The sequence below is a fragment of the Silurus meridionalis genome, chromosome 18 (genome assembly GCF_014805685.1).
Source record: "Silurus meridionalis isolate SWU-2019-XX chromosome 18, ASM1480568v1, whole genome shotgun sequence".
Classification (NCBI taxonomy): Eukaryota; Metazoa; Chordata; class Actinopteri; order Siluriformes; family Siluridae; genus Silurus; species Silurus meridionalis.
The window spans coordinates 22,566,085-22,581,939 of record NC_060901.1 but is presented as its reverse complement, the minus strand read 5'-3'; the positions used below and the strand labels follow the sequence as shown (position 1 = coordinate 22,581,939).

At 40.1% G+C, this 15,855-nt stretch overlaps 1 protein-coding gene across 1 annotated transcript in view; it reads left to right on the top strand.

Annotated features, from left to right (window-relative positions):
* The window catches only part of hmcn1 (hemicentin 1), an 86,988-nt gene that overhangs the window by 15,882 nt on the left and 55,251 nt on the right, over positions 1–15,855 (top strand). Inside the window, exons 2-11 of the mRNA XM_046872529.1 lie at positions 2,596–2,666; positions 5,569–5,727; positions 5,937–6,059; positions 7,179–7,350; positions 7,601–7,707; positions 10,126–10,246; positions 10,543–10,806; positions 10,906–11,050; positions 11,171–11,292; positions 13,089–13,358. Of these exons, the coding sequence (XP_046728485.1) occupies positions 2,596–2,666; positions 5,569–5,727; positions 5,937–6,059; positions 7,179–7,350; positions 7,601–7,707; positions 10,126–10,246; positions 10,543–10,806; positions 10,906–11,050; positions 11,171–11,292; positions 13,089–13,358 (1,554 nt within the window). The remainder of the gene's footprint in view (positions 1–2,595; positions 2,667–5,568; positions 5,728–5,936; positions 6,060–7,178; positions 7,351–7,600; positions 7,708–10,125; positions 10,247–10,542; positions 10,807–10,905; positions 11,051–11,170; positions 11,293–13,088; positions 13,359–15,855) is intronic.

Sequence of the window (15,855 nt, the reverse complement as noted above, 5' to 3'; positions counted from 1 at the left end):
TCGAGTCCGGCCAGAGTCAGACAGCGCCTGCTAAGATAAAAGTTTAATCAGAAGATACGGCTGTGGAAAGTTTTTCCAGCATGAAACATTTGCCAGATTGAACCTCGAGCCAGACGCTTTACTGCGTTAGTGTCTAACGAGGGCTTTGATGGCGTAAACTTTAACGATAACCTTTTACAAAGATCGTTTTCTTTCAGTGCAAAAAAGCACTCCAGCGGACACTTAGAATAAAAGTGCAGTGGTTTTAAAGAACCAGGCGAACAGAAACGCCTCAAATCCGGAACGTCCTCGACATGTCTGTCTGCGAGCGAACATAAAAACGATGATGGATGAGAAGATAAAACGGGCGTTCCCGCTCATCCAGCCGTCTCTTTTCTCTTCTCTACAGGGCCTGCGTTAAATAAAAGTCAAATCCCAAATCCCCCCCACAAAAAAGGAGAGAAACAATAAACTGGTGCTGCAGATTTATTCATTTTTATCCAATTACAGATAAGGGAGAGAGGGATGAGAGAGGGATGAGGGAGGGATGGCATGAGCTCTGTCTTTTTTAGGCTTTCATAACATCTTTTTCATTTCTTAATTTATTTGTGTTTGTTTGTTTTTTTTTACTTTCTTTCTTTCTTTCTTTCTTTCTTTCTTTCTTTCTTTCTTTCTTTCTTTCTTTCTTTCTTTCTTTCTTTTGTTTATTCATTTATTTGTGCATTTATTCTTCTTTCTTTCTTTCTTTCTTTTTCTTTCTTTCTTTCTTTCTTTCTTTTTCTTTCTTTCATTTTTTCTTTCTTTCTATTTTATACTTGTTTATTCATTTCTTTTTCCCTTTTTCTTTCTTTTTGTGTTCATCCATTCATTCATTCATTCCTTCCTTCATTCATTCATTCATTTTGTTTGTTCTCTTTTTCTTTCTTTCATTTGCTGATTCATTAGTTATTTTTGTTCTTTCTTTCTTTCTTTTTGTACTTGTTTATTCATTTCTTTTTCCCTTTTTCTTTCTTTTTGTGTTCATTCATTCATTCATTTTCATTTGCTCATTTATTAGTTATTTTTGTTCTTTCTTTCTTTTTTCTTTTTTTTTTCTTTCTTTCTTTCTTTCTTTCTTTCTTTCTTTCTTTCTTTCTTTCTTTCTTTCTTTCTTTCTTTCTTTCTTTCTTTTCTGTCTTTGATATTGTTACTCTTTTCTGTCCATTTCCTACCAAAGGTGTTCAGTAAAGTCAGAGGCCACTCACCTAACCCCACATCTGCTCAATTGTATGAATGAGATAAAATGTAAGTCACACTGGATAAGGCCATGTGCCAAAATGGCATAAATGGACAAAAGAAAAAGGACGAGGCAGATTTGATTTAAAACGGCTTTCGCAGGTCCGTCCCTGCTCTCTTCATCGCTCTCGTCTCTCCTATGTGTTGATCATAAAGCGGAGAGAGCAGCTGCAGTGATGAAGTCATCCTCTCTCTCTCTCTCTCTCTCTCTCTCTCTCTCTCTCTGGAAAGAGCAGCTCCGAAACGTTTCACAGCTCGTTAGAACGAAGAACAAAGCAACCGAGAGGAAAAAAAGGAACTACTGAGTCTTGGCTTGAGAAAAAGAACTCCCTGTTAATCATGACCTCACACACACACACACACAGACACAGACACACACACACACACACACACACACACACACACCATCACATCACCGCTGAGCACACCTGAGTTTTAAGGTGTTTGCCGTCATGGCGGAGGAACAGCTGATGAGAACACGACTCCTGCTGGTTTCCTCCAGCAACATGCCAAAGCTCTTTCTGTTCACTTCATCTGAACTCCATTTACACCTCCATCAAACACCCACCCCATCATCACCCCATCTTTCTTCTTTTCTTTCTAGTTTTCATATTTTCTTTTCTTTCTTTCTTCTTTCTTTCTTTCTTTCTTTCTTTCTTTCTTTCTTTCTTTCTTTCTTTCTTTCTTTCTTTTTCTTTCTTTCTTTCTTTCTTTCTTTCTTTCTTTCTTTTCTTTCTTTCTTTCTTTCTTTCTTTCTTTTTCTTTCCTTCTTTCTTTCTTTCGAGTTTTCATATTGTATTTCTTTCTTTCTTTTTCATACATGTATTCTTGTTTGTTCCTATTTTCTTTCTTTCTTTCTTTCTTTCTTTCTTTCTTTCTTTCTTTCTTTCTTTCTTTCTTTCTTTCTTTCTCTTTCTCTCTTTCTCTCTTTCTTTCTTTTTCATACATGTATTCTTGTTTGTTCCTATTTTCTTTCTTTCTTTCTTTCTTTCTTTCTTTCTTTCTTTCTTTCTTTCTTTCTTTCTCTTTCTTTCTTTCTTTCTTTCTTTCTTTCTTTCTTTCTTTCCTTCCTCCCTCCCTTCCTTGTCTAGATTTATTAAAGTATTAAATCCTGTGTTGTGTATCGGCAGTTTATTCTGCACAGTGAGAAACGAGAGCTGAGTTCCTGTCAGAGAGCTTTAGAGCTCCAGGCTCTGAGGCTGGACATCCACCATCACACTGCACCACTAATATTGTTCCTGGCGTGCAGATCCACGATTCAGACCGAAAACCCACTGCTCTCATTGTCCTGCTGTCCAGATCCCCACATTCCTGCTCACACAACTGTACTGTTTGTTGCAGAGATTGGACCAGTTACCATAACGACCGATCCCAAGAAGTTCCAGACTGAGCTGCAGGAGCTTTATGTACAGGTGAGTCCACCTGCAGGTCCTGTACAACATCAACACACACACACACACACACACACACACACACACACACATATATATATATACCTCACACACCCCCACCCCACCCCACACACTCTTACACACCATCATCCACCCTCACACTCTTACACATTTACACACCATCATCCACCTCACACTCTTACACACATTTACACACCATCATCCACCCTCACACTCTTACACATTTACACACCATCATCCACCCTCACACACTCTTACACACATTTACACACCATCATCCACCCTCACACACTCTTAAACACCATCATCCACCTTCACACACTCTTACACACATTTACACACCATCATCCACCTCACACACTCTTACACACCATCAGCCACCCTCACACACTCTTAAGCACCATCATCCACCCTCACACACACTTACACACATTTACATTATTATCCACCTCACACACTTACACACCATCATCCACCCTCACACACTCTTACACACCATCATCCACCCTCACACACACACACCATCATCCACCCTCACACACTCTTACACACCATCATCCACCCTCACACACGCTTACAAACCATCATCCACCTCGCACCCTCAAACACATTTACACACCATCATCCACCCTCACACTCTTATACACCATCATCCACCTCACACTCTTACACACCATCATCCACCCTCACGCACCCTCAAACACATTTACACACCATCATCCACCCTCACACACGCTTACAGACCATCATCCACCCTCACACACTCTTACACACCCTCAACACACCCTCAAACAGAGCCTTCTCCTGTGTATGTGTGGATGTGGGTGTGGTCTCAAACATTGAATCCCATCAATAAAATGGTTGGATAGATAGAAATTCTTTCTTGTTTTCTTTCTTTCTCTCATTCTTTCTTTGATATGATCTTTTATTGTCTTTCTTTCTTTTTACATCTTTCAATCTTCAGTCTTTCATACCATCTGTGATTTGAACCCTTTCTTCCGTATTTTCTTTTTTGTTCTTTTTTTCTTTTTGTTTTTCTGTTGCTGATTTTTTTGAATTTTTTAAAACATTTTTAAACAAACAAACAAAAAAACATCGCTCGGCAGATCCAGGAAGATCTCCTGAAGATGAAGCCAAAGCTGTGGTTTCCACTCGAGCTGCTGCGCACCACGAGACTCCGTCCTTGGTGTGTCGTGAGAGTGGCCTTCCTTCAGATCGAGGGGTTTTTGGGAAAGGTACGGTTTGAAAGAGAAGATGTCTGAGACGTGGTGTGAGATACCGATCGCGTTTGGTATCAGGACACACTCGATCTGGCGTCCAGAGCAGATGTTTGCGTGTCGTGTCGCAATCGCCTGGGCGTCTGCGCATGTTTCCTGAGGATTCGACCAAGGGGGAGAAATTCGAGCAAATGCAGCAGATCCAAAAAAACTTTTGTGATGAAACTTGTTGGATAATTTATCATCTCCTGACATTGTCCACATGCTCAGGCCATCAGAGCAGCGTTTATAGTGTTGGTGTGGAGCTCCGTCAGTGCTGCAGGCCTGCTTAGAGAAGATTCCCTTTTTTCCAGATGTGTTTCAGAATTAGGATGATCTTCCAGTAAACAAAGAGCAGCATTATTCTCTCTCTCTCTTCTCTCATTTTTTCTCTCTTTCTTTTCTCTTGTTTCTCTCTTCAGAGATTCATAAGAAAGATTTGCAGCTTCTTATGTTCCTGAGAAACTATAAAGTAATATAAAGTTACTGCTTCACCTCTGACATTGGAGACTCCTTTTATAAGTTTTACATCAGCTCTGTCTATTTCTCTTTCTTTCTCTCACTTTATTATATTTATTTTAGGTTTCTTTCTTTCTTTCTTTCTTTCTTTCTTTCTTTCTTTCTTTCTTTCTTTCTTTCTTTCTTTCTTTTTCCTTTCATATGGTCTGTCATTATTTTCCTTCAGTTTTTCATGTGTGTGATCAGTGTCTAGTGTGTGTGTGATGTGTGTGTGATGTGTGATCAGTGTCTAGTGTGTGTGTTATGTGTGCATGATCAGTGTCTGATATGTGTATGTGATGTGTGTAATTAGTCTGTTATGTGTGTGTGATGTGCATGATCAGTGTGTGATTGGTGTGTTGTGTGTGATGTGTGCATGATCAGTGTGTTGTGTGTGAGTGATGTGTGTGAGTGATGTGTGTGTGATGTGTGTGTGTGTGAGTGATGTGTGTGTATGTGTATGTGATCAGTGTGTAATGTGTGTGATGTGTGTGATCAGTGTGTGTGTGTGATGTGTAATCAGTGTGTAATGTGTGTGTGATCAGTGTGTGATGTGTGTGATCAATGTGTGATGTGTGTGTTCAATGTGTAATGTGCGTGATTAGTGTGTTGTGTGTGCATGATCAGTGTGTGATGTGTGTATGATTGATGTGTGTATGATCAGTGTGTATTGTGTGTGTGATTAGTGTGTTGTGTGCATGATCAGTGTGATGTGTGTATGAGTGACGTGTGTGTTGGGTGTGCATGATCAGTGTGTGATGTGTGTATGATTGATGTGTATGATTAGTGTAATGTGTGTGTGATCAGTGTGTGATGTGTGTATGATCAGTGTGTGATGTGTGTATGAGTGATGTGTGTTGGGTGTGCATGATCAGTGTGTGATGTGTGCATAATCAGTGTGTGATGTGTATGATTGATGTGTGTATGATTAGTGTGTAATGTATGTGTGATCAGTGTGTGATGTGTGTATGAGTGATGTGTGTGTTGGGTGTGCATGATCAGTGTGTGATTTGTGCATGATTCAGTGTGTGCTGTGTGTATGATTGATGTGTGTATGATCAGTGTGTAATGTGTGCATGATCAGTGTGTGATGTGTGTATGATTGATGTGTGTATAATGTGTGATTAATGAGTGCTGATGATGACCAGGGGGGCGGAGATTGTCCTGAGATGAGCATCGGAGCCATAAAGATTGCGCTGGAAATTTCTCTGCCAGGTTCCTTCATTTACGTTTTCACAGACGCGCGCTCGAAAGACTACAGACTGACCCACGAGGTCCTGCAGCTCATTCAGCAAAAACAGTCTCAGGTACACACACACGCCTGCACGCACACACACACACTCACACACGCACACACATCCGCACACACACACACACACACACACACACACACACACACACACACACACTGATCCCTCCAAACTAAACACCTGGCATCAGCTTACACCAGCTTCTCTAATGTGTGTGTGTGTGTGTGTGTGTGTGTGTGTGTGTGTGTGTGTGTGTGTGTGTACAGGTGGTGTTTGTGTTGACTGGGGACTGTGATGACAGATCACACATTGGTTACAAGGTGTATGAAGAAATTGCCTCCACCAGCTCAGGGCAGGTGTTCCATCTGGACAAGAAACAGGTCAATGAGGTGAGAGCATTCTTTCATCCTTTATTCTTTTCTTTTCTCTCTTTCATTTTTTGTCATTTTTTCTCTTTCTTATTATTCTTTTGATCCTTTAATTCTGCTGATTTTTTTCTGTTATTTCTTTCTCTTTTTCTATTTTTCTTTCTCCTTCTTGTTATTCTTCTGATTCTTATTTATTTCCATTTTCCTTTATTCATTCTTTCTTTCTTTCTTTCTTTCTTTCTTTCTTTCTTTCTTTCTTTCTTTCTTTCTTTCTTTCTTTCTTTCATTCATTCATTCATTCATTCATTTATTCTTTTCTTTCTTTCTTTCTTTCTTTCTTTCTTTCTTTCTTTCTTTCTTTCTTTCTGTCTCATTATTCATTTGCTTTAGATCTCTATGATCTGTCTATCTGTTCTTTCATCCCTTTTGATTCCTTTTTCTTATTTTTTTCCTTCTTGTTTTCTTTTTTTATTCTTTCTTTTTCCTTCTTGTTTTTTTAACTAATGATAATTTATTTTGCTGGTTTTTCTTCCTCTTTGTCATTCATCAACTATTCTACATGACTTGTTAATGTTTCTGTTGTAGCTTGAGCTACTTTTTAGCTCAGCACAAGTGTAAAGAGCAGTTCTTTGAGTTACTCTAGACGTCCTGTCAGGTTTTTCTCACAAATCGTTCTCATCCACGAGCCATTTCCACCTGGAGAACTGCGTCTCTCTGGGTTATTTTTACACCATCTCATGAGACTGTTACCCGTAGCGCCTGCCCGATACGCGGGTTTTACCATCGCAAGCCAAATGATACAAAATCACCATCGCTGCTAACAACAAGAAGCTAGCATACAGATGTTCCGCTTGCTTTGTTTCCAAACAGTGCGATTCCAAACGCTTCCAGATTTCTGCAGTGGATGTTTTTGAATCTGTTTGTGTGTAACGCTTGTAATGGGGCTCTGTTAAAACTCTCTACGCTCGTCCAGACTCGATGCTCAGACCAGATGTGCATCCTGTAGTTATTATTTAGTTAACTAGCGCTTAAAACCCCTCTAAGATCATAGCAGACTGGGGATCCCATCCTACACCGGCTGTTTTTTCCACCACTGTTTCCTTAAATGTTATTTGTGTGATGTATCTTTCCTCTGCAAAGGTCCTTAAATGGGTGGAAGAGGCAGTGCAGTCCTCTAAAGTCCACCTGCTCTCCACTGATCACTACAGTCCAATCAGCAACACCTGGGGTATCCCCTTTGACCCCAGTTTGAAGGAGGTCACCGTTGCTCTGAGTGGTCCGGCACCGAACATCGAGATACGCAACCCTCAGGGTAGGAACAACATCCTCGTTTGCTAGTAACGAAACGAAACGAAGAGTTTTACACGATCTTTGTAGATTTTTGTCTACAAAATTACCCCGGGCTGCCTAAGGTGGAACTTTGTGGAATTTTCTGGAATGTGTAGAATTCCTGATGGTATTACACAAATTCTGATTTATTGACTTAAAAAATGTAGACTAGTGTGAGACACTTAGTTTCCAAATTCATGGTGACACCAAAATCAAGAGATGTTTTTTCACAGGGAAACTGATCGGGAACAAAGATGGACTGACCGAGTTGCTTCACATCCCCAACTCAGCCAAGGTCATCAACCTTAAAGATCCAGAGCCAGGCATGTGGACCATAAAGGTAAGAACAGGTCCTCCATCTGAGGGTAAAGCATGAAGATCTTCGCTTTCTCAGGTATGAGGGACAAAAAAGGAATAAAAGTATAAAAAGTAATAAAGTATATAAAGTATATAAAGTAAAATATAGAAATAAATAAGAATCAGAAGAATAACCAGAAGCAGAACGCAATAATAAAATCAAGAAAATAAATAACATGAAAAAAGAAAAAGTAAAAAACGGAAAAAGAAAAAATAAAGACAAAGAGAAAAACAAAGAATGATATTAATTAAATGAATAATAGAAAGAAAGAAAGAAAGAAAGAAAGAAAGAAAGAAAGAAAGAAAGAAAGAAAGAAAGAATAAAAATGAAAGCAAACAAACAAAAGAATAGGAAAAAGAAAAAAGAAACACCTCACCTACATCAGTATCTGAATGAAATCTTACAAATCTCCTCAAAATTTAGTGGAACATCTTTCCAGAAGAGTGGAGCTTATTGTAAGTGCTAATGGAGACTAAATGTGGAATGGGATGTTCCCCATACTATTTTATTATCATGTGTGGGGGGAGGTGGTAGTGAATTAGGAGTAAAGATGTTTGACTTCTGTTTCGAAAGGTTGTGAGTTTAAATCCCAGCACCACCAAGCTGCCACTGCTCAGTTCTAAAGTATAAAATAACAAAATCTAAATGACTTATTGATGTCTATTCAGAGCAATTTCTTCTGGGAATCGAGTGATAAAGAACTCACTGCCAAAGCGAGGGAGTTTTGTTTGACTTGCAGTAACAGAGAGAACGTTGCTCTCGCCTCCTTTTTATAACAAATTGCGGAATGTTTTGAAAGGACCGACTTGGGCCCTGATAGCTTCACTTAGAACTAGACATAGTTGCCTCTAAACTTTGTCCTGGAGACCTTTCGTGTAACTGCAGGCCGTCTTTCATACTCCTTCTTATACCCCTGTCGTATGTTTTCTCCCTCTGTCCGCCCATGACTTTATATGTTTATTTTTTCGCCCTCCTCCTTTGTTTTTATCCCTCCTTGGATACTCAGTTTGGCGCTGCGCTAGTTTTCCTTGTAGAGGCTTCTGTTTCTTGACTATCGATGCTAATCGGTATGATTGGTCTTTTAAAAGGTTTTGTATATGTAACATATTTTATGCTCAAGAGCACTTTGGATATGCAGCAGGATAATGTTCCGAAACTCACCAGCAAGTCCATTTCTGAATGGCTCAAAAATTTTAAATTAAGTTGCCTTTTTCAAAGTCTGGATCGAGATGTTGTGGTTTGACCTTAAACAGGCTGTTCATGCTCGAAAATCCTATAATGTGACTGAATTACAACAATTCTGCAAAGACAAGTGGGTCAAAATTCCTCCACAGCAACGTTGACCCGACGCCAATGGTGGCACAACCAGTTATTATGTATAGGGGGCAATTACTTTTTCACATAGGGCCAGACAGGTTAGCCTTTTTTCCTACTAAATAAAGGAAATCAACATTTAAAAAACTGCACCTAATAATCTGAATCATTGAGTATGGGGAATATAGTTACGTTGTATGAAATGAATAATTTAATTGTGACTAATATGCAAAAAAAATAATAATAATTGAAAAATAAAAAAAATAAAAAAATCAGGAAATAGTTTTTCACAGCACTGTATTACTGTATGGCAGACAAATTGAATGTTACAGGATGGATTTGGAACGAATAATATTCCTGCTCAGTAACAGGATGTCAGTGTCATTTTATTTTATTTTTTTCTCTTAATTGGGTCCCCATGATCTGGCAACCCCTCTTTTGCTTTTGTGTCGTTTTATAAAGTTTTTAACCTAAAAACGACACATCTTAAATTTTTTTCCCCCTTTTCTTTTTTCCTCAATTCTCCTGTATTCTCCTCTACTTCCCACAGAAGTAACCCTATAGGACCACTTGACCTAGCCGATGACTACTTCTTGGCTTCGTATGCCATTTTGTTATGGCCCCGCGATAATGCTTTCGGAAGGTTGTAATTTCAAAAGTATGCGAGCAGCCCTCAGGACCGGTTGCCATAGTTGTGCGTGGTGGGGCTGGAAAACAAAGTTCGGAAAGCCCTCGACGGTAATGCAGTCACATAGAGAGAGAGAGAAAGATGCCGATTCATTGCCTCGGGTGATTTTGATTTTTCCTCGGGTTGTCAAAGAGCGAGAGAGATGAGGCCGAAAGAGTCCTGTGGAAATGGATGTCTAAATCATCTTTAAGAGCTGTCTCATCGTGCATAGTGAAGATATGGTACCATAATGAACACATGATTCAGGCCTCATATATATGACTTATGAGTAATTAAGACTTTTCTGGACTGTTATGCACCTTAATTTCCATACTATAACCGTCTAATGCATTTATCCAATTTGTACAACAAAGAAAAAAGTTCTTGTGGTTTTTTTTTTTACTCCATTTTTAACCCAGACGATAAGCGAGGGTCGACACTCAGTCCGTATTACGGGCTTGAGCACCATCGACTTCCGTGCCGGATTTTCCAGGACGCACACGCTAGACTTCAAAATGACCTCCAGCAGGCCTGTACAAGGTTTGAAGTGGTTCCAGGGTTTTGTCTACATTATATAGGTTTAATAATGTATTTATGGCAAAACACATTCATAGAAAATCTGGTGTCCAAGACTAAGGAACGACGCCAGGTAGTCGTAAAACAATTCTGCCTAACAGTTTAAAGAATCAATAAACCTAAACCCAAAAACTGTTTTTTGAACTGAAAAACTCAAGAGATTCTAATCATGTTTTTAGAATGCAATGTGTCTTATCTTCAATTTCCATACCATTAGATGATGATCTCAATTTCTTTCTCACACACATTTCCACACGCAGGCATCCCGACCTTCATCCTGCTAAACACGACAGGTCTGTCCCGTCCTGCACGCGCCAATCAGCTGGAGCTCCTGAGCATCACTGGTGCCGTGATAAAGACCTTACCTATTCACTACTATCCTGAACGCAAGCCCTATGGCATCTGGAACATCACTGACTTTATGCCTCCTAATGAAGCCTTCTTCCTCAGAGTGACTGGCTACGACCGTGACGGCTTTCTCTTTCAGAGAGTCTCTAGCGTCTCGTTCTCTAACATCATCCCAGGTCAGACACAGGTTCTCCATAGAACATGCAGCATGAAATAAATCACATGGAAATCTAATTTAAAGCTAATAAGATTTTTTTAAATGTTTTTTCTCCCAGGCGCCCCAAAAGTGAGCATGCCCTTCACCACTCCAGGTTACTACTTGCAAAAGGGGGAACTCACGTGCCATGTGGACAGTCTGATCCCCTTCACCCTGAGGTTCAGCCGAAATGGTGAGCGCCTGGGAGTCGACCAGATCTTCAGGTGCATTCTTCAGATATAGATTCTTCAAATATAGAATTCTCCCCCTTTACAGGAGCTAAATGGTGTATTAAAAATGTTTTTTTGTCCACCATTTTTCTGCTCTTGGTTTACCTGAAACAGCGAGTCATCCAATGTGTCATGGGAGATAGCTAAGGTGTCTCTTAAAGATGAGGGCTTCTATGACTGTATCGCCATCAGCAGCGCTGGAACTGGGCAAGCCCGGACCTTTCTGGATGTTTCTGGTAAGAATCTTGAGTCAAATTGGGTAGGAAGTAGAAGTGTGAGGTGGTAGCTAGTTTGGTGGTTCAAAACTTAGTATTGACCAAGCTGTCCTTGAGTGGTTAAGGCTCTAGGTTACCAGTTGTAAGGGTAGGGGTTTAAGCCACAGTATTGCCAAGCTACCCATGTTGGCCCCATGAGCAAGGCCCTAATGAGAAGTGGTAGTTCTGGGTTACTGCTCAAAAGGTCGAGGGTTCAAACCCTATGATAGCCAAGCTGCGACTCTTGGGCCATTGACCAAGGCCCATATTGGAAGTGGAAGCTCAGTGGTTAAGCCTCTGGGTTACTGTTCAGAAGGTCAGGGGTATAAGACTCAGTATCGCCAGACTGCCACTCTTGGGCTCTTGAACAAGCCCCTTATGTGAAGTAGTAGCTCAGTGTTTAAGGATATGGTTTACTGATTGAAAGGTCGGGGTTCAAGCCCCTGTACTGCCAATCTGCCACTTTTGGGCCCTTAAGCAAGGCCCTAACTGGAAGTGGTAGCTTTGGTTTACTGATCAGTGGGTTAGGGGTTCAAGTCCCACTATTGCCAAGCTGCCACTCCTTTGGGCTTTAAAAAAAGCCCTAATGGGAAGTGGTAGCTCTGGGTTACTGATCGGAAGGTTGGTAGTTCAAGCCTCAGTATAACCAAGGTGCCAGTGTTGGGCACTTAAGCAAGGCCCCCAACCCTCTGTACTCAAAGGGGGTTCCATTTCATGCATTCTGACCTATATGATATATGCTAAGAAAAACTTTTACTGTGCTGTAATGTACTTTTGACAAATTAAAAAGCCCCATTATGGATGTTCAGATTTTGTTGGAGTGTTTGATAAAGTGTGAAAGTTGCATTCTCTCTGGTTGATTTAAAAAAAAAAATCTGTTGTAAAAAAACGTATACCATGTGTGAAAGCTGCTCACGTCAACACTCCAAAAGTGCGTGAGCAAAAACAATCACTCGAAGCAGATGTAATGAGGCAGCTCTTCCCTGCATGAGAATGAATCCTTGAGTATTCATGCCAAGTGTGAAATTGCCCCCCAAACCCAACATGAGAGGAGCTCAGCATTCCCCGGGTGCAATTGGATATGCAGTATTATTTCATGTTCACTTAAACGAAAACAGTTCTTTCTGAGTCTGAGTTGAAGGCTGGGGAGTGTGTTCTCTTAGATAATTCAATCTCTCTAGAGGTTATCATGCCTTGGGATTAAAGGGATTGTACTTATTCTTGGAGAGAGACTTTTGACAAAAGTGTAATAATTGCTTGGGGGAGCTGGGGGGAGCTCAGTGGTTAAGGATCTGTGTTACTGCTTGAAAGGTTCAAGCCCCACAGTTGCCAAACCCTGCTTATCTTGGGCTCTTGAGCAAGGCTCTTAACCCCTTGTGCTCCATGGGTGCTATATTATTGCTGATCCCAGCTTCCTAATATCGCTTGGATATGTGAAGAAGGAATTTCAATGTGCTGTAATGTACATGTGACAAAAGTACCTTTATCGTACAAATTTGCGTTGCTAATGCAATTGTCATGAGGCCACTTATAGCTCCATGATGCATAAACAGTGACAGCCAAACTCTTTTCCTCCCTCCAAATTAATGTGTCTCTGTCGAATAATCCCTTCTCACATTCTAATCCCTTGCAGTTTCCTTTTCCGCCATAGATCAGATCGGCTTTGCAAAACTGTCAAGAGTCACACTGTTGAAGAAAAATGTGTTGGACAGCTGAGGAAATCTCTGAAGTGTTTGCTGATTCTTTGTGTATTTGTATTTGTGTTTGTCTGGGTTTAGAGCCTCCACCGGATATTGCTGTACCTTCCAATGTAACAGCATCGCCAGGCTCCACCGCATTGCTGACCTGTGTGGTTGCTAGCACCGTACGTTTCAACCTGACCTGGCAACGTGCCAACATGGACGTCCGAATGGACGGGCGTTCTCGTCTCACTTCCAACCTTTCTCTGGAGATCTTGCGTGTAACAGCAGATGATGCCGGCTGGTACAGTTGCGTCGCTGCTAACGAGGGCGGAGTCTCGGCTTCTCGTGTCTACCTCAGTGTACAGTGTAAGTGCATAGGCTCCCCATCCATTCTTCACTTTGTATAAGTTATTCTAAAAGTCCTAAATATCCAGAAGGGGCAGAGCTTTCTATAACTAGCCATTTCGAACGTGAGTCCTCAGATTTCCTCACAAGCTACAATATGATTTACGCTCCTGGAACTAGGATTTCTGGCACAACTTGTCTCAAGCACCAGATTTGTTTTTAGAAAAGCCCTGCTCCAGTATTTCACCCTAATAGCTTGGATGTGTGAAAATGACTTACAGCTGCACCGGATCGCTCTGACAAATGCTGTGCTTTCCTTCCATGCAGTGTCACATGGTTTGTACAGGGAGAGCTAAGTCTCTGTGTAAATTTAAAATTTTAAGAACTTATTTCCAATACTACCTTTGGGAAGATTTCATTTCCTGGTCTTGTCAAACAAAAAGCTTGCTGCAGCCCCACATTTATGCATTTTGCCCAGAATTTATTTATTTTTTTTTCAAATTTTTGATTCTGAATCAAAAATACAAAATAACAGCTGTGTATTTTAGCTAGGTACACCAATCGAGACATGAATCAGTCATAGAGGTTTTTGGAACGCTCCAAAATTAACCGGACACCCTGGAAGCCCTGCCCCCTTTCTCCTCCTCACATGAGTCATCTTTTGTATCCTCTCGATTTCACTTCACAGGATCTAAACAGTGTACACAAAATAAAATGTTGTGAACACCTGACCAGAAGATTGCAATGTGCCCCTTTTTGAACATCCAATTTACACATTTAGCCCCTATTTCCTGTCATAATAACCTCAACTCATCTGGGAAGATGTTCCACTAGATTTTGTCAAGATTGAGGAGGCCTGGGGTGCCCTTTCAAGTCATCCCAAAGGTGTTCAATAGGGTTTGAGGTCTATAGGTCATTGTAAACAATTGTATGCCACTGAGTTTGTGGTAAAGGTTTAGGGAAGAACCACAAACGTTTGGAAAAGTCAGGTGTCCTTTGGATTTGTGAATACTTTTTTATTATATGATGTATACTCCAGATTTAAAAAAAAAATAGTAATGATAGGATTATTATACAATATAATTGTATAATTGTATTACTTATAATTTTATAAATGTCAAAGCCACTTTACCCTAAAATTATTTCCTCTATCTATTACTTTTTAATTTCTTGTCAAGTTTTTCAACTGGAGATCACTTGACTGTCAGTCTTAGCCTTTCAAACAGCTGTCACACACGCTGTGTGTGTGTGTAGTAGGTAATCACCACCTGTTGAGACCCCTGTGCTGTCCTAGTCATTATGACCTCTTTGAAGTGGGACTGCTGACATAGTGAGGCCCGGACAGGTCAGCGACAACTGCCCCAACTTTGTGTACACACTTTTCTTTGGTGTGTGTTCCGATCTAGCTCCTTACCCCTGGTTATGGCATGGATTTCCTGACTTTCAGAACAATACGAAGCCAGTCACGGGTTTATTATTATTATTTTTCTCTCTCAGAAACTGCGTGTAAGGCACAGGTCTGAGGGAGACATTAAAGGCATGGAAATGTGTGTAAGGCTGCCATAGGCTGGATGAGAAGGCGACGTTTGAGCGGGATGAGAGCTGGCTGAGCTGTTAAATATCTTGCCTGAGGGAAAACCGAGTCTATTAGAGTGCGCTTTAGTGACTAAGACTCGGGATAATTATGGCTTTATAGCCAGGCCAAGAATGAATGTTAGGTGACATCCAACCAGGCAAAACTCGAACGCTCAACGGCCACATGTTTAGACTCAGAATTAGCAGTGGGCTCGGTACTGGTACAAGTACGACACCAAAGACAAGATCGAAAATTGCTGTTTCGGTTACAACAAGTCCTTCTTTGAGGGCCACATAATATTTACTTTTTTTAATGGAGGTCTGTAACAGGAAATGACATAGACCGGAGTGACTACTATTATTGTGGAGATTTGTTTTATTGTTAGCAGAAACGAAAGATAATGAATTGAAAGTACTCATTTTTTTTTTTCTTTTCTGGAATTTAAATCATACCTGATATAATAACAGAAGGTCCCAAATTTCTAAAACTTCTGTTTGTTTTTAATCCTTGAGAAGAAGGAAACAATGAAATTATGACTATGATTTTTTATTTTATCGATAACAATAATTAAATGATATTTTGCTGAGTATGTTCTTGTGCTGGTACCCTAAGGACCACTGTGGACATCTGACTCCTAAAACCCTTTGATATTAGTCATATTCTGGGTGGGGGTCAGTTCATAGCAGTGACAGAGATTAATCATTTCCAATACATTTAAATTTTAATTTTCTTTCCATTTATGGGCATTTGATTAACTTTATAAAGCCATAAAATGTTTTAAAGTGTGCATCATCTTTTGAGTCTTAAATTTTTTTCAGTCAATTAGAATAATATGATATTTTGACTGTTAACAAGCGAATGAAATCTGAAAGTTATAATATAATGAAATAATAGAAATATAATATAATATAAATGTTGTAATATAATATATATACCTACATT